At 38.0% G+C, this 26,242-nt stretch overlaps 1 protein-coding gene across 1 annotated transcript in view; it reads left to right on the forward strand.

Moving 5' to 3' along the window:
• Positions 1-26,242, forward strand: part of ANO2 (anoctamin 2) — a 193,467-nt gene that overhangs the window by 135,003 nt on the left and 32,222 nt on the right. Inside the window, exons 15-19 of the mRNA XM_072846239.1 lie at positions 11,502-11,576; positions 17,229-17,430; positions 22,635-22,746; positions 24,074-24,131; positions 24,994-25,094. Of these exons, the coding sequence (XP_072702340.1) occupies positions 11,502-11,576; positions 17,229-17,430; positions 22,635-22,746; positions 24,074-24,131; positions 24,994-25,094 (548 nt within the window). The remainder of the gene's footprint in view (positions 1-11,501; positions 11,577-17,228; positions 17,431-22,634; positions 22,747-24,073; positions 24,132-24,993; positions 25,095-26,242) is intronic.

Here is a 26,242-nt window from a genome sequence, read left to right on the forward strand (position 1 = left end):
AGTATTTAATGAAGTCTCTGTCCTCTTCACTCTTCACAACCTCTCCTAATTTAGTATAATCTGCAAATTCAATTGACATGACTTTCACAGTCATTGCTATGTTTAATATAAGACAAACAGTATACTGATCTCTGACCAGATATTACATCACAGTTTCATGTATAGATTGCCACTACTTCCAACATTTTTCTGGTATGGGACTACAGAAATTTATTTTGTTGATATACCTACTCCATTTTTGTTAATGATAGGAAAAAATCAGATAAGCATTTTCAAGAGAATGAAATGTGAAACATTGAGTCCCACTGTTTCCAATTTTGCCAACTTGTTTTATATTAAATCCGACTGGGGCATTTAAGGCAACTTTCAATAGATCTACATTTTACTACCAACACAACTATTTCTTAAAGAAAAAAAAAAGGTGAATGATCTGGGATGCTGGTGGGAAGGAGTACCCTGGAGATCTTTGTGCATTTTCTATACAGTTTTAGCACATATATACAACTTGAATAAATATTACCTAATTCAGCCTAGTATATGGGTAGTAATGATTTCCCTGTTTGGAAATCAGAAAGGATTTGGAATTAGAGTGGAATTAGAGCAGGAACTTTTGCTCTCCATCTTATATTTAGATCTGGGAGATGTAAACAACTTTGTATGAAGTTGTTGTTGGCTTAGTGGAAAGCAGTTAAGATGTGCTTGTCAGTCAGCTTTGATCTAATATCTCTACCCCCTTGTGTTGGAAAAAGAAAAAAAAAACACACCGAAAAATCAAGTGACCAGGCATTGTGATTTGGCGGTTTGAAACTCCAGCTTTGGGAGCACTGGGAAGTATTGTACTTCATGAGAAGTGACTGCCAATTTTATAAAGTAAAAAAGGTATATAATTTACAAAAATAAATTTATCGTTAAATTTACATTTTGGAAAAATGAAAATTGATACAAACACCGATGGTTGTAATTCCCTGAAATCACAACTCCCAAAAGTCTAAAGATAATGCTAATAGTACCATCATGTATGTCTCTCATTACTCTTCCAACTCCATTAATCTCTGATTTCTGTCTTTGCCTTCCAGTGTTTCATTGACATCTCTTTCTTACTATTCTATACTCTTCGATTCTTGTATCAGGTTTTGGGGGGAGTGTGTGTGTGTGTGTGAAGATACGGGGGTGTTGTTTATGGATATCTACTCAATATAGACTTTCTCCATAATCAGCCAAAAGAAATATTCTTCCTAGACACGGGCTCAGACCAAGAGCCAGGTTGGACTCTCTGACTCTTCCCTCTGGAAGTGCCTCTTTCTGCACTGACTGCAGAGGAAGCCAGTAACAATTACTCCCGCCATACTGAGGCGAGGCTTTGTGAGTACCTTCTTCCCTTATCCTGCTTCTGTCCATGTAACACATCTGGTGTCTCTGTTTCCCACCTCCCAGTCCTTGTTTATTTTGTGTGCTCATGGTATGGTGATGCATATCTTGTATTGGATAAAGAGATAATGCAGGAATGGTACACCGATAAATTTCACTGTCTGGCTTGAAACAGTCAGGTAGAATGGCTCAGTGGGAGAAAGCGCACGGGCAGGACTCCTGTACCTCTGAAATGTGTCCCTTTTGGAGCAGACATGGAGACAGCTAAAGCCTGTTTTGCTCTTGTACCCCTCTCCGTCCTTCCAGTCTTCCATTTGTTGATTGCTTACCCAGAACTCTTCTCCACATGTCATCCATATATTATTGCCAAAAGTTTGCCTTTGTAGATTGTGTTCTGCAATCGAGTGTCAATTTTTATAGCATATTCAGATGTTAGAATACAAAATTAATTAACATTTTACAGCTGGTAATAAATGCTCTGGAGTCAGGAAAAGAATCTAGCATAGCCACATCCCCTTTTAATTCTTTCCCTGCTTCTCAAACATTTCATTGCCAACTTAAAAATGTTACTAAAATTTACACCACTTCACTCTCCTCTGCTGTTGGTGTGATCATTCACAGTTTGTGTAAGCTAAATTTGAAATTGCAAACAAAGGAAACCGATAATGTGTTGCATGCCTTTTTGTCCCACTTTATGTATGGATAAGTGACTTCACATGGTGTAAGACAATGGAGAATCTGATTTTGTGTGTGCAATGCCAAAGCCTTGGGGTGAGATTCTGCTTAATTGGAGTCACTGGGACTTCTGCGATTGATTTCACAGGAGCAAGAATTTCAACCTAGATTCTTCAAGCTAGGATACTGGCCCAGATTTGGGCCAGACAAACTTCAAAGAAACATACAAAGGACATCTTTCCTCAGAGTCTAGCACTAAATACATCTCATCCAGAACTGAAATCATATGCTCAGTTGAATTTTTTAATCGTGTTCCCATCACATTAAGGGAACTAATATATGTTAGAGAAGTAAAAAGACTATTAAACGTTGCTAAAAGATTCCCACATAAAGAATTGTAATTCAAGTTTCGAAAATTGCAAAATTGCCAACTGGCTTAGTTCCATTGGACTCAAGTTGCTTATATTAAAGTGTATAACGGTGACTAAATGAGTGATTTTACAAATAAATTTCAGGTAAACTGTTATCTCTCTGAGGCAAATAGACTTGAAGTTATAAAAGATAACATAATTTTGGACCTTTTTGTATTCTAGGGAGAGATACTGCAAGTAGTTGGGTATATGATTGTGTAACGGGCACCTTTTAAAAGGACTTACACAGAAAAGATAGTCCTATACTTAAAATAATTTACAGAAAGAAACTTTTAAAATCACTGCCAATATTAAAATGGTACTGAATTATGGGAACTAGTAAGAAGTCATTTATTTGCTGAAAAATTACACTGGATACATTGTTTTAAAACGTGCTGCATTTATTATTCCATTAACTTCTCCATCAGATGTTCACAGTTTACATCAGAAAGTGTGAAACCAGGTTGACTAGCAGAGTAATGGTGCTGTGGATTTCAGGGTACAAAGTGGTTGCAAATCCAGTTAACTGTAGGACAATGTAAGGTAATGAGTATTGCTGGTAATTGATTTTTTTCTAAAGCCAGTCTTTGAAACTCCCCTTGTCCTCCCTTTGTTTAGTGTGCCCAATAGGTCCATGCCTAGTCAATATCAAAGCATATTGAATTGAGCTAATCACACAAATTAAAGTAGGGACATGTCTGGCTCAGAATCTGTCTTTCTTATGCATGACTATATTTATATAAGCATATTTTAAAGCCTTGTGTGGCATTCATTACCTTCTTTAAGAAAGTTCAGGAGTTACACTAAAAAAAAAATTGAGCAGGTGACAGGATATCCCTTCATGCCATGAACTTAATTTGTGGCATTCCACTACCATCTTCCCTACTATGACAGACCTGTGTACCACTATCAGTCAGTTGCTTTGGAAATCCCACCAGATGTCTAAGTGTATTTGTACATCTGGCCCTTTGCCTTCTCAGGATCAAACTTATTATGATTTATTAATCATCTACAAAGAGCATTGATAAACAATGAATATTTATGACTACAGATGTAACCCTATTGTTTGTGTAAATTATAGTGTTTTTCTGGTAATGTTCTGAATGGCTTCAAGTTTACATAAATAATTCATACTTGTAAAGCCATGTGTTAAACTGTCATTGTAAAAAAAGAAGTGCTGCCAGTTTTCACTTGAACCATATGTAAATATCACGAAGTTGATTTTATACAGTGATATAAAGACTAAGCACCTTAATGCCATTTACCCAATAATGATTGCAATATGCTACAATGCACTAGATGCATTAAGATGAATATCAAAGGCAAAATAAGTCTTAAATACAGCAGAGAAATGAACCATTTTTAGTTCTGAATAAACTACAGTGTATTAAATTAACCAAGTCTATCTTTACAAATTTAAATTACAGTGGTAGGAGACCTCCAGCCTTTTGTCATTATTTCTAATTGAATGAAGCAGCTTGAAATATTTCCCTGAAACTACTGCAAGAAGCATTAATTTTTTATCTTTGAAAAGAAGGTAGAATTTTCAGTAACATTGTCATATGTGTATATGATTTTGAGATCTTCTGACCCTACCTGTCTACACACCCTACAGCTAATAGTTATCTCCTGATATGGTCTAGGTACATGCTGTTGCTGCAGAGGGAAAATCAGTAAGAAATCTAGTTGGTATGTTGCAGCTTACCCTTATTCCAGCAGTACTGGTATGGTTGGGCAAATGGCCACATTCACCATGCCTTGGAGAACTTTGATAATAGATTTCATCTATGAACTGTAGCTCATATCTCAGTTCTAACTTAATAATCAGAGATAGTTTTTATCAAGGTATTCATTGCATGCATGTGATCTACATATACATACACATACACATTTAAGTGTATGTATATATATATGTTAAGTGGTATATATATACACATATACACACATATATACATATATATACTTTGAAAAAGTTCAGAATATAGTGTTAAGACTGATAAGGACTAGAAAGTACTTGGATTAGTAGATCCTTTCCTCTATTCTGCCAGCGCCTCTGTTGACAGAGAAGAGGCTGGTGTCTTCTTTTCCACCAGGCTTCCTTGTGCTCCATAAGTATGACCCTCACCTAACACAGTAACCATCACATCATATGTCTGGTCCTGTGGAAGGGATATGCATGTGTCTATCTTGAGGCACAGGGACTTGGCTACTCACACATGCTTTCATAAGCCTTGTTATGTGAAAGGCCAAGTGAGTGGCCTATGTCAGGGCTGTAGCCCATGGGAGATTTGTTTCCAACCACATTGCAGGGGAAGAAACACAGCTGTGGGCTTGACTGCTTGTTCCCATTCTGACTGAGTGGTCTAAGCTAGCAAAAAAGCCAAGAGGTGGCCTGATCACAGTCTGTAGGAACCTGCAGCCAAAACCAAAAATCTGCTAGTAGATGGTCTTAACTGACAAAGCTGCAGCTAAATGCCAAGACTGGAAGATGCAGATAGGCAAATTCAGCCTGGAAATAAGCCATACATTTTCAGTAGCTAGGATAATTAGCACTTGGAATGACCTAACCAGGCTTGTGACCGACTGTCCATCACAGAAATGCTCAAGCTGTGATTAGAGGTTTCTCTAAAAAGAATGTTAGTTAAAACACATTTATTAGCCTTATAGAAAAAATCACCTCAAGGAGGTTCTGTGGTTACAAAGGAGACCAAGACTGGATGGTTAACAATAACCTTGCTTAGCCTTAAATTCCATTAATTTCCATGATCCTGGTACTGAGCCTTGCACACACTTCTCATAGCTGTCTATTTCGCATTGCTTCTGCAAATGATTTAGAGTGTGTCCATTAAGCTCCACAGAAAGCTATCGGAGTGTCTGTGCTATTCTGCATGTTTCAGAGACAGCAAAAAGTTTTTAATTAAAGCTTTTGCAGTCCTTCAGCTGGCTCCAAACGAGTCTTGGCAGTTTGTTTTCCATGTGCAAGCCTGAAACAGAACATTGCTCAGAAAACAGAACCATCTTTACTGTTAAAATGCCCTTACTGCTTTCTAAGTGAGAATAGAAAATGTTGTTCTCTCTTTTAATGGGTCTTAAACCAAAAGTTCTTTCAGCTTCTGTGGGAGTGTGAAGGTAGAACTCCTAGGGACAGATTCAGACTGGGATAGACACAGGCATTGGCAGATGCCCAGGGTGGCAGCAGTTTTGTCTTTGCTCTTAGAAGTTTGAGGGCCAGTGGTCCCTAATACAGGCTGGAACAGTCCCAAGAACTTGTCCAAAGAGTTTCTTAGCTGTAATTACCACTGTGGGCCACTGCAAGATCTCAGAAGTGCTGGTGTGCCTTGATTGTCCCTCCTTTTGTGTCACCACCCTGGAATCAACTGTCTTCCAGAACTCCCTGTGCTGCAGGCTTTTTCAGGCTCTTAACTTCTTTTAACCTCCAAATAGCTCTGAAGTATCCTTTTCTCCTTGCCTTTACCTTATTTCATGCCCAAAGTAAAATTATAGGGACTCTTTATTTCAGAAGAAGCTCATTTCATTCCTTATCTTGAGCCTGCAATACACATGCAATATTTTGGGTGTTACTCAAATACAGAAGAGCTGTATTTGATACCACAATTCTTATTTCTAGATGCTCATTTGGATAGCACAGCTTTTACACAAATTAAAGCTTTTGTTTCTACCAAGAAAAGTGCAGTTATAAAAATGACATTTACTTGTTTGCTGCTTCCTGGGAATACTTAGAGATGAACTTCTGGATTTTGTCATCGGAAATACAGTTTTGCAGCTTTTTGCTGTTGCTAGCTGTGCAAGACCTTAAGAAGCCATGAGAGAGGGGTCCTGGATTCTGTTCTTCCCTGAGCATCTTTTACTAAGTTCCAGTCAATTATAGCAGCTCTGTGCAAGTCCAGTGAAGTCATTGGGGTTGCCCAGGTGCAACCACACTGAAGAGCCTGAATTTCAGAACTGGAGTTACAAAGCAGGATGCAGAAGAGAGAAAGTATGTTGCTTTACTCCCCAAGTGCAGGTTGAGCTGGCATGGCTGGTGGTTAGAAACACCTGCTTTGAGGAGGTGTTCTCTTGTGGGAAAATATAAATAAATAACTGAAATACTTGTGATCTGAGCAAACTGGCTGTGGTTTAATTCACAGAGAAACATAGAACCTTTTTCACAAAGCTGCTTGGTGCTGTCCAAGTGCAGTATATTTCCAGTTTTCCACAGCTGAGGCCCACCTGATGATGCAGAGCTGCACATGTTGGATCTTTGCCATGTTAGGTAACTCAGAAGAAAATAAACCATCCAGCAAAACTAAATGGTGCTTAATTTTTTTTTCTTTTCTGATATTTTTTTTATTTTATTTTTGATTTTCTAATAGGAAAGAATTGTATTCCTGCATGGAACACATTCAACACCACATTAAACATTAAAACAGGAATGCATCAGTACACCCAGAACAACAACTATTTTTTCCTCCAATACAATTACAAATACATCACTGTATTTAAAGAAACTGAAAGAAAAGTTTTAAAATATATCTTTTAGTTTGTCTTGTTCACCACAAAAATACAATCTCTGTCATGAGATTTTCTGTCTACATATAAATATTTCCCTGAAATACAGCTTCTCTTGGGGAATATTCCACAGTGTAACATATCTGTCATTGAGATTGTTCTTCAGATGATCAGTTTCATCTTGTTAGGTCAATAAATACATACACCTCTTGGACTGCTCCAGATAGATTCCCTGCCTGCTTGGCTGAGTTTTCATCAACCTTCAGGAAAGTTTTCCTACCCCGTCTAAAATCTAGGCAATGTTCTGTAGTGCACGTTATTGATTAGAATGGGGTACATGCCATATCCTCTGAGTAATCTATGAATGAATTCAACTAACTTAGAATAAACCACACTGCAGTGTGCAAGTGTAATATTTTGATCGCAGACAAGGTGTTCTTGATACCTCACAGTACAGTCTTTTAGCGGCTAGATGGCACTATTGCCAGAGAGTAGAATCAGGTGCGACAGAAAATACCAGGCGAATTTACAGATTTGGTTTTCTTAGCAAGAGCCGTAACAGAAAGTATCTTTCAGCTGCCTACTATACTGATTTACGTTTCAGAATTTGGTTTTTACCATGTATGTTGTCTAAGTAACTCAGTAGTATTTTCATCCAGCTTTTTCTTTCTTCTCATAATGGCATAGCAACTCAGGCATGTTGTTCAGATCTCCCTTTGGCTAAGTGCTACAGGGAACGTCAAACTCATGGCAAAATCACCTAAGGTTAAAGGAAGCATATGCATGAAAGAGAAAGCTGACTAGATGGCATGCTGGTCTTCTCTTCCTTCCTTTATCCACTTGTCCTCTCCCATGCACACCCTCTCCTCTCTCCTCTTCCTAATTTCCCTCTTTGTGTCATTCATTGCAAGAAGAGACTGGGAAAGCACTGCTGAAGCATCTGTCACTCCATTGAGCTCTGTTCAACGTGCATTGCCTTATTCAGTGTTCAAAAGCAAATGTGATTTTTCCTTAAGCTGTTGCACCAACACCACAGATGTACTGCGTGCTGGTGCCCAGGCACTGGCAGCGGTGGCTGCAGGGGTGGCTTCAGTGAGGGGAGGCCAGGGCCACTCCAGCAGACCCACTGCAGGGCACAGCTGAGCCCCTCAGCCAAGATGGTGGCACCTCTGGGAAAGTGTGTGTAAGAAAGGGTAAAATGCTGCCTGGCAGCAAGGAGAGAGGGGAAAAAGTATGAGAAACAGCCCTGTGAGCACCAAGGTGAGAGCAGGAGGAGGCGAGGAGGTACTCAAGGTGCCCAAACCAAGATTCCCCTGCAGCCCCTGGAGAGACCATGGTGGAGCAGGTATTTCCCTGCAGCCTGTGGAGAGGGCCACCATGGAGCAGATAGATACCCACACTGCACGCTGGGGAGGACCCCGTGCCAGAGCAGGTGGGTATTTCCTGAAGGAACTGCAGCCCCTGGAGAGCCCACAGTGGAGCAGGTTTATCCTGAAGGACTGCAGCCCATGGAAGGACCCACGCTGGAGCAGGGGAACAGTGTAAGGAGGAAGGAGTGGCAGGGAGGAGCTGTTATGAACTGACCCCATAATCCACCATTTCCCATCCTCCTGCACTACTGGGGGAGGGAAGTAGAGGAGTCAGGAATGAAGGACTGAACTTGGCCCTGTGAAGAAGTTGTGAGGGAGGTGAAGTGGAAAGAGTTTTTAGTTTTGTTTTTATTTATCACCATCCAAATCTATTTTAAATAGTGATAAATTAAATTAATTTTCCCCAAGTCAAGTCTGGTTTGCCCATGATAGCAATTGGTAAGTTATCTTCCTGTCTTTACCTCAACTCACAAGTTTTTCATCTTAATTTCTCCCCCATCCTGTTGAGGTGGGAGAGTGAGAGAGTGGCTGGGTAGACATCTGGCAGCCAGCCAAGGTCAACCCACCACAAGAAAAAGGACTATTTTTGTCCTGTTCAGCAAGATAATTTTTTTGGAGGCAGTCCGTATATCATTTAGTTATTCCCAGTAATAAATTGAAATTTTAAGAATCAGTTGTGCTTCTAAATCTTTATTCCAGGAATTTATTTTATTTAACTCATTAGGCATAAAGTGCTTTTGAAAAGCAATAATTTATGTAAAACAAGTATTCAGGTGCTAAGCCTAGGGCTTCCAAAATGACTGGTGATGCTAGATGCCTCTGCGTTCTTAATGCACATGCTGAGATTAAAGAGGGCAAACACTCTAATAACTGTAGTCTTTAAGTCTCCTGAAGTTGGGACCCTTAAACGGATTAATCCTAATGTTTCTTAATGCCTAAAAATGTAGGCTTAGGCACACCTTAGCTTCTGATATTCATCTCTAAAAGTACATGTCAATCATTGCTCAATTTTCCTAGTTTTTCTTCTTCTTTCCTGTAACTATCCAGTTCTGTTTTACTAAAAAAAAAAAGGTAGGACAAACAGGGCAAATAGCTATTTTTTCATTTCAAATAGTTTTTCATAATGGACAACTGTTTCTTAAGGTATTCCCTGATTTCTCAGTTTTGTAAGTTGCTGAGGTGTTATCAGGAGTCTTCCAGCATGTGAATTTTTTCTTGACTTGGAAAGCCAGTAGATCATGTCGGAATCCTGGCTGATTTTTCAAAATACAGTAAATATTTTACATCACCAGAAATATTGAACAAAAACCCCCCAAACTTGAAAAACATTAGTCACTTTGACACTCAGGATTTGGCAAGCATGATTCATGATATGTGAAAGTTTGATCTTGATATTATGATTTCTTATTTTCCAAAATTCTTACTGCTAGGGAGATTTTTTGAAGTAATTTTCTTGGTCATTTTTGCCTCTTCCTGGCCCTTTTGTATAAATCATGATTTTCTCTTTCCACCTCAGTGTAGTTATAAAAGATTTTCTTCTTTCCTTTAACTGCTTTGGCTAGCTTTAACTCATTCTGCTGTTTTGCTTCTTTAGTGTTTTTCCCCTAGTGAAATTGTTAGACATGGTGTCCTTCAGGCCTTCTTGGAGTATAATCACTTAGACCTTCTTTATGTCCTGTATAATTGCTGAGTGGTAAAAGCCAAAATGAAATGAAATGCATCTGTGCTTTCACATAAATGCTTTTTAAAGTAGCCTTCCAGCTAAATGATGGACTCCATTTATATACTGTATGGAGTATTTATGTACTGCATACATTGGGCCAAATTATTCGTGCTTCTGCTTGGGTTTCCTATGGCCCAGTCCTGCCAGCATTCTCCCAAAGGAGACATGCTTAACTTGTCTGTTTAAACAGCTGAGCTGAGAACAGGGGAGGCTGATCCCACAGTGTTTGAGGCACCACCACAATGGCAATGGATGTGTAGACAGGATCATGTCTTCGATCTAATTCCACATCTCAGTAAACTCCATGAGAAAATTCACGGCTGCATTTCTGCACTTGGAGTAAATACTGTATTCCTAGTGCTACTTTGGGAAAGCCTTTTACAAAAGCATAATACTCCCAGATTTTTATTTTATCTGAGGACAATTGTGCCTTAGAAATGGTTTATTTGAAACCTTTGACCTGGATTCTAATCTGATTTAAATTCATTTAAATTAAAAGTAACTCTGGGTTAACTCCAATGTAAGTGAAGTACTAGTCCATGGGATAGCAACGGTGGTTCACAGAAATGCAAACAGCAGCTGGCTCTGTGTCCTTAGTTGATTTGATTATATAGTTTTAGTTTAACTTAAACAAAGTAATGATCTTATTATTATTTTAAGAAACCTATTTTGAGCGGAGGGAATCGTATTTCTTATATATATCCACTTTCAAATATCTTCTTTAGAAGTACACGTTGCTAGAGATGGAGTTAGGTTTGTGTGGGGAGAGTAAAAGCATACTAGATTTCACTGATCACAGTTGCTTTAAATTATGCAATGAAGAGAGAGATGCTGTTTGCACATGGAGAAAACAAGGTTGGCAGCAGACATCACAGAAGTGGCTTGCCTTTGTAGTTTCTCTCTTCTATAGACCAAATACCAGGAGAAGGATTGGGGTGTCTTTGCAAGAACTATCTTAGGGGCCACATTTCACTAAGGTAACTATTAGACAAAAAATCTGGGTTCAATGGTAGTAAGCATTCTTTTCATTATTTCTGTTTCAAGCACTATTCTTCTGAAGTTTTACAAGAAGCAATTCAAAATAAATGGTTGAATCTTGCTTTGCCTAAATGTAAATTAAGGTGAACCTCAGGGCTTTCTCCTGATACTATGAAATTTAGTAAGAGATGAATACATTTTTTCAAATATTAAAATCATAGTTACATATGATATTTTCTGATTTTTGCAGACATTTTCTGTATGTCTTATTTACCCTCTTACCCTCTTTTCTCTCAAATTCAAGTCTGCTTTAAAATATCAGTGTTCTAAGTGTTATAATCATCTCCAAAATTGCAATAGGAGTAGGGGAATTGAGAACGTTTTTCAATAACAGATCTTACTAACTCTAATTTTTGCTATTGTACAGTTCTGTAATGTCTGTTATTTTATCTTTGTGTTTTGTCGCAGGATGAAAAGGAGAAGCTGACATGGAGTGACCGTATGCCTGGATATGCAGCAAACTTTGGATTGATTTTATTTATGGTAATATAATCTGCATTTCTGCACATTTAATAGGCGTGAGAAACTTTCCAATGAGTATCTTGAGTGGAATCCTGAATTAGTGTTCTCAAAGATGCTAAAAATCTGAAGAAAGCTAGGGTTATAACCTACAGTTTGTGAGAAATATGTGTCCTACTAGGAAGACTCACAGAGCTCAATGCCTACCTTCAGCTTTATTCTCTTTTTCGAAAGGCTGCTTATGAGAGGGCTGTTGGCTGCATGACTTGCTGTAATGACAGCAGCTCATTACTAGATGCTGTCTCTCCCACAGGGTTTCTGCTCCATCCTCCATTATCTGATGAAGGGAAGCCCACTGTGTATTTGCTTGTGCGTACAGTACTGCCCTATGCTCTGTCAGAATGACATTCAGAAGTGTTGACCCTACTGAATAGATGACATACATGTGAAATAAGTCTGTTGCTGAGAAGTATGTGTCCAACACACATTCAGGGATGGACTATACTGTAGTCGAGGAAGACCATGGTATACAGTCCTCACTTGAGAACAAGAATAAGGTGTGCAGGTCAGCCAGATGTAAAGTGTGGACACCACTGTCCTAGCGAAATTTCCAACAGACCATAAACACATCATCAAGCTGCTAGAGTTTGTAAACAGCAACAGGAAATCCTGGCTGATAAACCTTAAATTACATTGTCAAGGATCCCATTATCCGTCTGGTTACAGAAATTCCTGAATTAAAGCATGTATTCACATCTAGAGCCAGTATAAAATGGCAATGAAATATGCTGGTTTACATCACAGGAGCATCTGGCATGGGAAATTTACTTAGGGACTAAGTTATTTTAAAATACCTAAGTGTATTTCTAATCTACTGGAATTTGCATATACTGCATCAGATGTCCTGTGAAGATTTAATTTCTTTTTCTGACAATCAAAAAAATTTTATATTTGCATTGAAGTCAAATTAATGTCTGCATTTTTATAAATATAAGTATATATATTTATGAAGATATATGTATTTATGAAGATATATGTATTGTATATTAAGTATATTTTCTGTATATATTAGGTATGTAATTCATATATGTATGTATGTACTTAGAACATTTTGAGTGAGTTTATCATCCTGAGGCCATACCAAGCATTTGCTTTTTAAACAGAACCTCTAACTGGCATCAGTTGGAACTTTGCTTAAAGCAGAGTATACTGAGTATGACTAAGCATATAGCTCCAATTTAGGTTTTACAAGTCATTCTTTTGCAGCCAAGGTGCTTGCTTAAATGTGCTCTTGACTTTAATCACATGTTTAAATCTCCCCTAAGCATGAGCTTAAAGTGCTTTCCTGAGTTATAGCCTATGTATTACACTCCCTGCTTACTGTAACATCTCAGAGAGCTTCATAAAGGTAGAATGTAGAGTTCCAGTTCTTCAACTTCTGTTAGTGACTAGTGGACCTATGTTGGGTTTCACCATTTGGAGAAGTGGCCACAATGATTTTTTTAGAATATATTGAGCATTAGTAAGATGTAAGCACCTACAGGAGACAACTTACAAACCATGCATGAAATTCAAGTCAGGTCTTGATGAAGGAGAGCCAGCTCTGCTTTCCCACGTGGAGATTACAATCTACTCTTTACTATATGTAATGTTTCTTTTTTTCTACTAGATTAGTTAAACAGGAATTGGAAACACTAGACTAAAGTTTGCTGTCAGCCTATGCAATAGAATTGCACTGAGGAAACTGGTCTCATCTACCTCCATTACTATTATTCACACAGACTAATTTTTTTAGCTGTAAGCACCACATACATAATAGGTGATGAAATCTTGAATTTATATGTACGTGTGCACATATACAGCACACAGACATAGAAGATTCAGACACAGATACGCACATACACATGTTGCAATTTCTAGTGCTGCAGAAGTGATTGTTGAATTCTTAATACTACCTTTTCCAGGCCCAAAGGTGCACAAACCCATAGGTATTTTCTATGAAGATGTCTACATTGCTATATAATGATGTTGCTGTGTTCTGTCCCTCCTTCCCCCAGCTTTACATGCCATACTTTCCCTTGAAGCTGCTAACGATTTTCTTATTGTAAAATCTTTTATCTTTATTTTTCATTTGCATACTTCTTTTGTGTACTTCACTTTTGTGAATCCTCTTTCAAGAACTGTGTTGTATTTTTTTCTTTCTGGCTTTTCTTCTGTCTTTATTAAGCTAGGTATACTGTTTGTTTCTTTAAAAGTGTGGGTTGAAAAAAATGTTGGATTTGGTTGGGTTTGCCCCATTGGTCTTGGCGTTTTACACCACCAAATAATTCGAAGGATTATTTCACCCATTTACGGATGCTTTAAAATCTGGTCACAGCTCTTTTGTTGTACACAAAGCCTCACTCGACTACAGAGGAGACAGAAGATCCAACCTTGATTTAAGCAATGTCTTTTGCAGGGATTTTTAGAACAGAAGTTCACAAGTCTTACTTTTCTCCAGTAAGACCAGTGGTAGCAGGAGGTCTAGGCTCAGCTGGGCGTATACAAATTTGCCTTGTGTGTGATTAGTAACAACATATGTCACAGTTTAGAAAGTACATGTTGCAGCAAAGATTTCCAAGTATGTGATGAAAACATTGGTAGTTGCTGGAGGAGAGCAAGATGGCATGGAGCAATGCCATCACTGGAGCCTTTCCTTGGGTTCATTGTGTTTGGCTCAATCAAAGGAAGGAAAAAAACTAATTAGTGTCATGGCACAAGAGTTCAGCCTGTTCCTTCTTTTGGACTCTATTACCCTATTCTTACTCACATGGCATAATACTTTACTCTGGAATAGTCCCACTGGGGAGCCAAAGAACTATTTGGACATTACATTGTTATCCTACTTGGATGAAGGTATCAGTCTAGCCCATGGGGTTTTATAGCTTCCTTCTCAGATCTAGCATGCTTTCCTGTTTGTCTTCATTCATACCAGGCTCAGTAGGTGACCTTTTCTGCAGCCAATTTTCACATCTGTTTCTAAGCAATTCAGTCCTTGACAGACTAGTTTAGACATTCAGTGAAGAAACTGTCCACCATAGCAGGGGATAGAACTGGCCAGATGAAAAGTTGACAATGACAGCAAAACCCAGAGTAAGCACCTGAATGAAAGGTGACCATCTGATCTGGAATTTGGGCAAAAAAGGTATTGTAAGGAATGGGAGAAATGCTGTGAAGATACAGGAACCAATCCCTCTCAGTGACTCCCTCACTCTGGGGAGTGAGAACTATGCTCTCAGTTACTGTGCAGTCCTGCAAGCCCTCCTCAATTTTCTGTTGTTGCTGAATGCACAGATAATGAAGATCCTAAAGGAGTGTTTTTCCATCTGTATCTAAGCAGATGTTTAAAAACAGCTGGGCAACTGAGGAGTTTCTGAAGCCCTGGTGCTTTTGCAAAACCAATATCTTTGTTCTTTAAACAAATACAACATATTTTTCAGATAACTTTGTATGTCTTGCTATGGCACTACATGAATTGAAAAGCCACAGTAGTGCAAGCCTCTGATAGTACCTAATCCTCCAGTAATCTTCCTCATTGCTATGGATCCCTTAAATCCTTTGGTCAGGTTTAAGATTTTGCTATTCAACTTCCATGACCTGAAATTTCCTCTTTCTCTGTTTAGCGATGACTGTCCTTGATGACTCTTCTTCCTGTACTGTCAAGATATCATTTCTAAGTGGAAGCATGTGATGGAGATAGATAGGTGTCTATGGAGGCCCAGAGAACTCATCGTCTCCAGAATGATACATACAAGTTTACTTTGCTGGTTTTCCTTTTCCACCATCATAGTAAAAATTTCAAAGAAATCCACAAGGGAAAGAAACAGAAACAGGGGAAAGAAAAAGAGTATTTGGAAGGTCATTAAAAGGAAGGAATCTGTGACCCAAACTAAGAAAATTAAAAGAGCTTAAGGTGACCGTAGAGGTGGAAGGTGAATTACATTACTGCCAGGTGGTGTTTTTTTGTTGTCTTTCTTTATTGGGGATATTACTCGCTACTGTAGGGATTGCTTCTGCAATGGGCAAGTTAGGTAAAAGTTCTGATCTTTGTGTTCCTGCACCACTTCTGTCACAGCAAGAGCTGAGCAGATAGTTCAACATGAATCAGATTTTTGTCTGCATGTTTGGTAGGTAAGTAAAAAAAAAAGATAAAAATAGGCAGAAATATTAGAACTGATTTCTCAACACACTGAAAATTACAGAAGGAAAGGAGATAATATTTTGTGCCATTTGAAATGTTTTCATTCAAAGTGTTTTATATTTAGACTTTTTTCTTTAGAACGGTTTTTGAATGAAAAATATTAGCATGAAGCAAAAACTCATGATTCACCTATATTTCATTTAAAATTAATGAAACATTTATTTAAAAAGTCAACATTAGATATTTTACTAGATCTGACATTTTATTACTCTTTTCTCACAAAATGTATTTGTGAATTTCATCTGATATCTCCAGGAGTTTCTCCAAATCATTATTTTTTAGTAAGTTTACTAGTTCTCCATTAAAACTAAATGTGCCTAGTTTTCATCTTCAACCTTTAATATAGCTCTGATTCTTGTTCTGGTTCTTTTGCAATAGTACTTTTTCATAAGACAACCTTCCTCTGTATACAGGAATTCAATAAACTATTGCTGGGTCATTAAAATGAACAGTTAAATTTCCTTAAACCTGCATTGTGAATCTGGGCCCCTAGGCCCATTGAAATAATTGCAGTAGTCTAATCTTTCACGTTTAGGTAGTCTCTTTCATCTGAGGATCTCAAGATGTTTTACCTAAAATAATGAATGTACATTGGAATTCTTGCCAAAGGCAAAAATAAAAGAGAAAAATGTAGCCTCTCCCCCTTTCCTGCCTTGGCTATGAAAATTTGCTGGGTTTTTACTGTTATTTTATTGATTTTTTTGTTGTTGTGGGGTGGGGTTTTTTTGAAACCAGAATACCACAGCCCTGTGAAATTCAAATTCTTCTTGTGGGAACTAGACCTTAAGTAGCAGGGCTGACTTTCCTCATCTCATGGGTCAAAGCCAGCCCATGAAGGATGCCAGGATACCAACTGATTTCTGGGGCAGAAATGTAAAATGAAGCCCTCATAACCCTGTTTAGGTCAGGGTTACCCGTAAAAGAATAATAACAAGGGAAACTTTTTTTTTTTAATTTGTGGCAAGAGTTGAGCAAACACAACTGGAGAGTAAGGTGCCACTTCTGCTGTGCAGAGGTGAAGCTGTTTCAGCCAGTAAAGCCTATTTACTTGACGGCATATACATATATGCCCTTCAGTCCAAGCCATCTGAACCTATTGCCAGTTAAAGACCTTGCTTAATACCTGCATTTGAACTCGAATTACCTGAGTTTCACCAGTACTGCATGAATAATGTGTGGAGCTTTAATCAGAGAGAACATACACATCTTCAGAAATTGTTGTGCCAGTTCAGAATTCTGCATCCATTTTCTTCATTATGTCCCTTTTGGAGAGTTTTGAATCCTCACATTTCAATTTGATTATCTCTGTATTATTGTTGGTCTAAGAAATAACCACACAATGCCAATTCATGGAACAAACCCAATATATCCATCAAAGCTTCTGTTTAAATACTAGTATCAAACTTGAACTAATCTATCTGTACATTTCTTTGCAGATTATGTTGACGTTTTCAGCAGTGTTTGGTGTGATTGTATACCGAATCACAACAGCAGCAGCTTTGTCATTCAGCACAAATGAGACAACCAGGTCAAATGTTCGAGTGACTGTGACCGCAACTGCTGTCATCATTAACCTCGTTGTGATACTTATACTTGATGAAATTTATGGAGCTGTTGCCAAATGGCTGACAGAAATTGGTAAAACTATCTCACCACATTCCTCATTAGTACATTACATGTATTGACACGAGAGTATGCAAGGAGGTTCTAGTAGGACTGTTTCCCACTGAAGAGTGCCAGTGAAAATATTCAGACCTATGGGGTAAGATGCTCAGACATGCCTCTGTGAACTAGGGGTCTAAGCCGCAACATGCAGTGTGCCACTAATAGGACTAATTAGCCTGGCCATAATGTCATGTTAATGCAGCTGTGCTATTTACAGGATCTCAGCTGGTATTTCTGCATTGCACTGGCTCTGTGCCAAGATCCACTTATCTAGAGCTGGTTGAGAATTTTTGACTTGGTATGTATTTTGATATATAAATTTACCTCTAGGAGCTTGGTTTACTGAAAGTCATTGGGTTGTTTCAAAGATGTTGCTGGCTCTGGCAAAGCTACACTGGCAAATGATTACCATGTTATTTTGCTAATGTGATTTTTACCAGGTCCTTACCACTCAAAGAATTTATTTTGCCATTATGGGGGCATGTCTGGGCTGGACTTTTTAATAATAATATCTATTTCAGTTAAGGGTTGGATTTTTTTTTTTTTAATGTTGTTGTATTGTTACAAGCCTGGTAATGTATTTAAGTCTTTTAAAGGCAAGTCATTCTTTTGACTACTATAGGGGTTTAGGCTAGAGTTTTGTTTTATTAAATACATTAGGCCAAAGATGTTTTCTAATAGGGGTTTAGGCTGGGGTTTTGTTTTGTTATATAAATTAGGCCAAAGATGTTTACTGATAGGGGCCTAGCATAAGATTGTTATAGCTGTCATTGTTTCCCACATTTTTATACGTCACGTCTAATTCTAGATGCTTCGAAGTCTAGGAACATAAAGTCAATTACTCAAAACACTGAAAATCAATCAGCAACCACAGTTGCCTTTAACTGTAGCAAGTGGTCTACCTGTCAATTTTGGGCATCTAAACTTAGGCATCCATATTAGAAACTTTTTGACAATTGGAACCTGACTCAGTCATTTGAAATTGCAGATTCCCTCCCTGTAAAACCTACAGTGATGTGAAACTGACTGGAACTAGCAGACTTCAGATTAAAACCTTAGGAAATCTTAAGACTTATATTTCTTATTCTCACTTTCTCAAGACACTTTCAAAGTCACAAGTGAAAACATCTCTTTTAGTCCTATTTTTTGAAGAGCACCATAAACTAAAGTTTTGTAGCTGTCATAATAGAGGTCCAATCCTGAATTTTTGAAATATGGTCCTGTGGTTTTACCAGTAAGGATAGCCTGATAAATTAGATTAAATCCGTAAAGTATTTGAAATAAATGAAGACAAAACAATTCATTTTCACAAAGTGCCACCATATTTGTTTATTTCTGTTTTGCATCAGGCTTTGGGCAGAATGTAGCAGGGTTACACAAATGAACTCTGTTCTAGTGGCATAAGGAAGCTCAGGCTTACTGTCCAGGCCAAAATTAAACCCAGATTTTCAGCTTTCATATAACTGACAAGCTGCTAACTGCACGTGACCTGATCAATTCTGTCTGTGGCACCTGCCCAGGTAAGAAAGGGCACAACTGTTAAGGCATGACGCTGCTGTGTGGAAAGAGTAGGAAGAGATGGAGGTGAGGCTTCTCCTGTCTGGCAGTTTCTAGGCAAAAGCTGGGAAGTGCAGACCACAGCCATTGCCTCTCTGGGGGAAGCACAGAAGGAAAATCTCTCCCTTTGAAATGCGCACCACTCTGAATTGTGAAAGAAACAAGAATTTCTTACTTGCTGATTATTTGTGTCCCTGTCACTTTGCATTTAATTCTAATCCTGCTGTCTTTATTTAGGCAGCATTCCTAATTAACCATCAGATGTTTTGTTAAGAAAGATCCAGTCTGAGTAATCGCTAGTGCTACAAATCACATGAGTTAGAAAGCTAATTCAGGCAGCTTTCTCCAGTGCTAGGCTCAGATGCCAAATGTAATCAAAATGTTAAAAAAAATTACAATTCATTCATGCTGATAAATGCTCCTAACCTTGTGAACTTTCATTTTGCTGAGCAGAGCAAAACATACTCAATTCTGTTTTCACACTGCAGTTAATCGACAAGCTGAGGAACAGACTTGCTGGGCTGGAGGAACAGCTCTTGAGAGCATAGGTTTCTATTCCAACCCCAAGTACACTTGAATCTTTGTTCAAGTGAAAAATTACATCTGTAAGCACAAGAATAGTACCACTGATAGCAATCACATTCATCATAGGATCAAAGTAATGGATCTGCCTCAGTACCTGCTGAATCAGTGCTTGGGGGGTGGGAAATAGTAGTTTTGTTGTAATCAATACAGAGAGCTCGTACAGGATGCACTAGGACTCCACGCACTTCTTGTGGACCCAGCAAAGTGGGGCACTGATGCCCCCTTATCACAGGTCAGATCAGCAAAAGTGCAGATTATATCCTGGTATTCTCAGGTTGAATAGGTCATCTTCAGTAATCAGGTGGTGTCAGACTTGGCTTGCAGCTCATTTGCTCACTTGTAACTTCACTCAGGTCAAGGAAGAACCAGTCAAATGGGGACAAAATCAAAACTACTTTTGTCCGTGCCTTATAAAGGCAGCTAAGGCCTGTGCCACAGATATCTCAGCTCATTCTCTACCTGGAAAGTTTCAGATGCCCAATTTTGGTGTAACATGCTGCACAACCAACCATATATTATAAGTGTATCATTTTGGGAGGGAAAGTTTTCCCTCTTACTAATGCATCTATTCTGGCTGGATGCATTTCTTGCGTAGCAGACTCCACTAGCTAGAGGACAAATTCTATGCATGCCTCTATTGGTATGGTATATCTGCGTGTGTGGAGGGAGCTAAGTGCTGAGTGAGTCTCTGGAACCATATATGGTGTGCAAATTTTCATCCTGAGGCTGAGCTCATCTTTGTGGGAGTTCTCCATAAGGCGAAGGCTAGGATTTTTCTCCCTCAAATTAAAAGCTGCACCACTGTTATTCGATATTCCTGTTGCCCTGAGCTGTTGTCCTAAGGATCTATCCAGCATATGGGGTCATCTACAAATTGTTAAAATCCTTTGAAGGTTTAATTAAGCTTTTCTACACATATAGGTGAATGATGGCTTAGGGCTCATCAGATTGTGTGTTGACCTTTTATGAAAATATGGCTGAAAGTATCAGAAATAAATCTGGCCAGTGGGGACTCATTACAGTTTTGCTATTCCTTTAGTGCTCAAATAAACACCATGCTTCTTTTTAGAGAAAAAAACCCCAAAGCAAATAAAACACCCAAACTGTGCCCCAAAACAAAACTGTACGAGTACAGCATTTTTAATGAAGTCCTTAAAGCCAGAGCTCTGGATCTACCTTATTATTTCACACTTCCGTTGTGCTCCAGAAATTCAGCCCTCCATGCTCTCACATTAGTTAACAGCTCAGGATAAGCATGGCAATACAAGAGTTTAACCCATATAGAATCTTTAAAAGAGGATCCTACTGTCAATTTGAAAAGTCTCTGTCTTATACTTATGTGTTCTGTTGCTAGAAAATTTCCATTTAAATTGGAAATAAATCTGGGAACAGAGTAATGTATACTTAAAAAATTTAAGACACATTTTTACAAGATATAAAGAAACCTAGAAATGTAGAATATATACAGCGAATAGATAAATATTAGCAAAAATGTGCATTTATTTTGCATGGCAATTGACAATTCACTTAATGCCTTATTCAGAAAGGTACTTAGTGTTGTGTTTAGCATTAAGCACATTAACATTCTCATTATAGAAAAAAAGGCTTGTTCACGGAAAGTTAAGAAGGCTTTTGAGGTGTTTTTCCTGGATGAAAGTCTTTGTACTTTGCTTTCACCATTCATGAACTGAGAATATTAATGCTTTGTTATTTCAGTTGTGTAACGGATATGCTTATGTATGTTAATATACATATGCTTATATACATTAAAGCCGCTTATACTGCTTTAGCTTTATGCAATTGAATATCAAGAACCAATTATTTTTTTCTTCAAGCTCCAGATAGCTAGTAGGAGAGCCATGTAAATATACAATAATTATTTCTATCTATTATTATTATTTATATATATTATGTTAGTAAAATATATTTAATGATAATATATATTTAATAATATAATAGATGTCAGAGTAAATGACAGAAGAGGTTTGTGCTAAGATTTCACAGATGTGGCCTGAAGCAGAGGAAGGTGATATGGTCTGCCCAGGTCTCTCAGCAGGGCAATGAAAGAGACTGGAAAAGTGAGGTATTGTCAGGTTGTCGTGGTTTAACCCCAGCCGGCAACTAAGCACCACAGAGCTGCTTGCTCACTCTCCTGCAGTGGGATGGGGGAGAGAATCAAAAAAGTGAGAAAACTCGTGGGTTGAGATAAAGAGACTTTAATAAGTAAAGCAAAAGCCGTGCACGCAAGCAAAGCAAAACAAGAAATTCATTCTCTGCTTCCCATCGGCAGGCAGGTGTTCAGCCATCTCCGGGAAAGCAGGGCTCCATCATGCTTAATGGTTACTTGGGAAGACAAACACCATCACTCCGAACGTCCCCCTCCTTCCTTCTTCTTCCCCCAGCTTTATATGCTGAGCATGACATCATATGGTATGGAATATCCCTTTGGTCATTTGGGGTCAGCTGTCCCAGCTGTGTCCCCTCCCAGCTTCTTGTGCACCCCCAGCCTACTCGCTGGTGGGGTGGTGTGAGAAGCAGAAAAGGCCTTGACTTTGTGTAAGCACTGCTCAGCAGCAACTAAAACATCCCTGTGTTATCAACACTGTTTCCAGCACAAATCCAAAACATAGCCCCATATAGCTACAATAAAGAAAATTATCCCAGCCAAAACCAGCACACAGGTCCAGGCCAGGTGTCAGGATCTGTTGGATTTTTTTGCACCAGTGTATTGGATAGACAGCCAAGAGCAACTTGGGATAAGCTGTCAGAGGCCTATCAGAGAATCAAGTTCATTATGTTGTCATTATTAATGTTTCTATCAAAGAATCTTCAATTTCCATCTAGAAATTTGGAAGGACTCTCTGGAAATCAGGAGTCAGTGACAGGGCTAGTGTTCATTGGTACAAATTAAAAGTATAAAAGAAAAAAAAGTGTGAGCCTAAAGTTTGCAGTTTGATTTTGTATTTGGGGATATCTGGGATGTTTACATATTTACTAATTGATTTCTCTGGTTTGCTTCCCCCCCCTGGCCCCAGAGGTACCAAAAACAGAGAAAACCTTTGAGGAGAGACTGATTTTGAAGGCATTTCTACTGAAGTTTGTGAATTCTTATGCACCAATTTTTTATGTTGCCTTTTTTAAAGGAAGGTAGGATAAATGTCCTTTACATATAGATATTTAGGTATATAGATTTTTGTGTGTATATATATAAGTCTATATTAGTGGATCTGTGTTTAAAAATGGCCACAAAGGGCTACCTAACTAAGTCTGGGACTGGCCACCTCCACCAGCTATGAAAAAATATGGGTTGTCTAAAGCTTGCTTTTGAATGGGACGGCATGATGTTGAGTACTGTCCTGTCTCTCTCCTAAGTAGAGCATTGTTCTGAAATGCAACCATTTTAGTTTTCTTTCTAAAATAAGGATAATCCACACCTCAGAAAATAATTCCTTTTAGTTAAAAAAGGGTGTTGCATTTATGAGTGAATGATAGTGCTTACAGGTCTTCACTTCCCACATTTTAGCAAATTTTTCTTGAAGCATCATTTAGCAAAGAAAGATTTTCCTGTTTCATTTAAAATTATGGAACTACTTTCTCTGTTACTTTCTCAATGTTTTACACTATTTGCCCGTATCAAGTTAAATTAAGAAATAGTTATAGTCAAATGGAAGTTGCATGTTTTGGCAAATGAACTGATTGAACAAAAAGCTAATTCAGCTGTCCTGCTAAATGAGTGTGACTTCCTATGGGATCATTGCCTTTTGGGACCTATTTATCCACAGTATAACACATGCTTTTGAATGGGAAGCTTAAAATGATTGTTTGCTCAAACTTTGGCAAAAATGTTTAAAACATCGTCTGGATTCTGTTTCATACCATTTTTCTGTTCCTTTTGGGGGCTGTAAAGTTTGTTAATCTATACTCTTCACTAATCCTATTCAGCATCATTGATTTAAGACATAATGATACATTTTACCAGCAGCTGTAAATATTGTAAGACATTATCACCAATTTCTTTCTTTTTTAACCATTTTTTTGGTGTTGTATGGTTATAATAAAGTCAATCATCTCACTGTTTCTCCCCGTGTAGTCAGAAAAGCCTTGACTGTGTATAGATGTATAAATAACTCCATTCAGGGCATTACTCAGATGCAAGAGAATGTGAATTAGGGTTTGTGTTCCCAGTTTTGTTTGTGATCTCTAATCAAGAGAGGGAGATTATTATTATTTTTTAGCACAGAAAAATATTTTATTAAAAGTATTTCATCAAGATGTAGTAGAATAACATTTGTAGAGGCCTGCTACTTTGAAATAATTTTAAATAATCAAAGTTGAATAGGTGTCTAGTCTTTTAAAATTCATGTTGAAGTAGCTAGTTCTGAAATATTTCAGCTAATATGAATGAACAGCTATGTTGTTAAAGTTAACTTTTTTCCTATTTTTATATTATTTAATATATTTTTATTGCTTTCAGATTTGTTGGCCGTCCTGGTCATTATGTATATGTGTTTGGCGGTTATCGAATGGAAGAGGTAAGTACATATGAAATTCAAACAAAAAAATCCTTAACAAAAAGAGATACGTGCACAGTGTATTTCAGTGGAGTCTAGGCAATAAGGGAAAAATAGAAAACATGTTAAAACAAGATGTTAAATCTTCAACAAAAATAGACAAACCCCAAATTTTCCATCTGAAGCACCCGTATGTTCTTTCTTTCTGCAGTTTTTGAGTACTTCATGGTCTTTCTTAGGTGAAGCTTCACCATTTCTATGTTTTACAACTGGGCATTAAGATACAAACATTACATGATTTGACTGAGACCCTTGGGAAACCTGTGGCAGAGACAGAACCTCAATCTGGGTTCTCATTCCATAGACAACTAGAAGCCTAGCAATTTTAATAGGCTAAAAAGCTATAGCCATTTTGTGCTAAACCTGTAAACATTTTTTTTTTCAAAATTCCTTTTAACTGCTGTGAGTATTCCCTTGACAATCAATAGACATACTCAAGGTTTTACAATAAATCTTATGCATAAGTCTTCAAGACTGAAGACTTTCTTCCCCCTTGGGAGACATCAGGTCTGAAGAGTATTGGTGATACTGCATTATGTTTATTACATTGATTATATAGTAAATATTTTAAAAGGAAATATAGTACCCCCAGGGCACAGTAAGTTATTTCAGAGCTCTGCAGATTTTCCATAATCCAGTTTTATGAGTGGAGATGAAATACCTTGTTAAGCATAGAATTGCAATGATTGATGAGCTCCGTGCTCCTGCACAAATTGGTGGCAGGGACAACGGGCACATATAGACATTGGTAGCTCTCCTAAGTGGGTACTTTTAAATTAATTCTCTTACTCCCTTCACACTCTACGGTTTTGTTTAATTACAGTGTGCTCCAGGAGGCTGTTTGATGGAACTCTGTATTCAGCTGAGCATCATTATGCTTGGAAAACAACTGATTCAAAACAATCTGTTTGAAATTGGAATCCCGTATGTATCCCAGCCTTCTCCATTACCATGCATTATTCCTATGACACTGTAAATTAAAGGCTTGATCCTTATTCAACTGAATGGGACTTTTGCCACTGCCTTTAGTGGGTTCTAATTGAATGTGATGATAAATCACATTTTTGATTGTGATGAAATGATCTGGCAGTATTTTATGTTGAATAATTGGTTGTATCTGCAGTAAATGGCTTAAAGAAACTGACTGAATATATTAAATAATTGATCTAAATTAATTTTAGAAACCTGGGAAAACAGGCAAGGTATGATAGATCTCTTGGGAAGTTTTAGGGAGGCTTTCAGGGTAGGAGTACTGAATACAAATTAGTATAAAGTGGAGGAGAGATGGCGTGGAGAAAAGCAATAGCTCATAAAAGATGTTAAAATGTATTACTTGATCTATGACTATTTTACGCGTTTACAGATGAAGTCCACACATTTCTAAGGTGCCTGTATGTCAGTATGATGCAGGAGCTAGAGTATGGGAGAGATGCTGACATGCTGCTCAGTGGCTGTCTGCCACAGGATGCTTAGTGCACAGTGTCCTCTGCTCCAAATACAGCAAGAAATCTGTCTTGGTCTGTCTCTAGTGTCAAGGGGATCTTCAGGCACTGAGAAGCCACTGAGAATGTCCTGCTCCTGCCTCTTGGGAGGTTTGTTCTTGTTTCTGTTAACTGAGTCATCCTTGGTGGCAGTGGTCTGTGAAATGTTGTATTAGATGAAGAGCCTGGCTTAGATGCAAGCTTCAACTCCACTGAAGTTAGTCAGAATCTTTCAACTCTGGTGTCAGTAGCTTTTGGATTACATCCCTAAAGAAGGCCTTGAAGATGCTAACTAGAAACCAAGATAAGTGATGCTTAAAAGATTATGAAATCTTTTTAAAATGAGCCCTTTTCCTCCCTTTTCCCAGCAAGAGCTTTTTTTGGAAGTAATTTAAATAGAAAAAAAAAATTCCCAAACAAATCAAATGTGGGTTATGGATGGTTTCATTATTCCTGTGTCAAAGTTCAATAGGGAGTCCTGCTTTCTGTCTACATCTCATTGAGTTTACAGATTATTTTGAGAAAAGGGTGGTAAATCATTCCCAAAATATCTGACATGTTGAAGGATTAAAGCTTTCTCAGTGTAAACCT

The sequence above is a fragment of the Ciconia boyciana genome, chromosome 1, assembly GCF_034638445.1.
Source record: "Ciconia boyciana chromosome 1, ASM3463844v1, whole genome shotgun sequence".
Classification (NCBI taxonomy): domain Eukaryota; kingdom Metazoa; phylum Chordata; class Aves; order Ciconiiformes; family Ciconiidae; genus Ciconia; species Ciconia boyciana.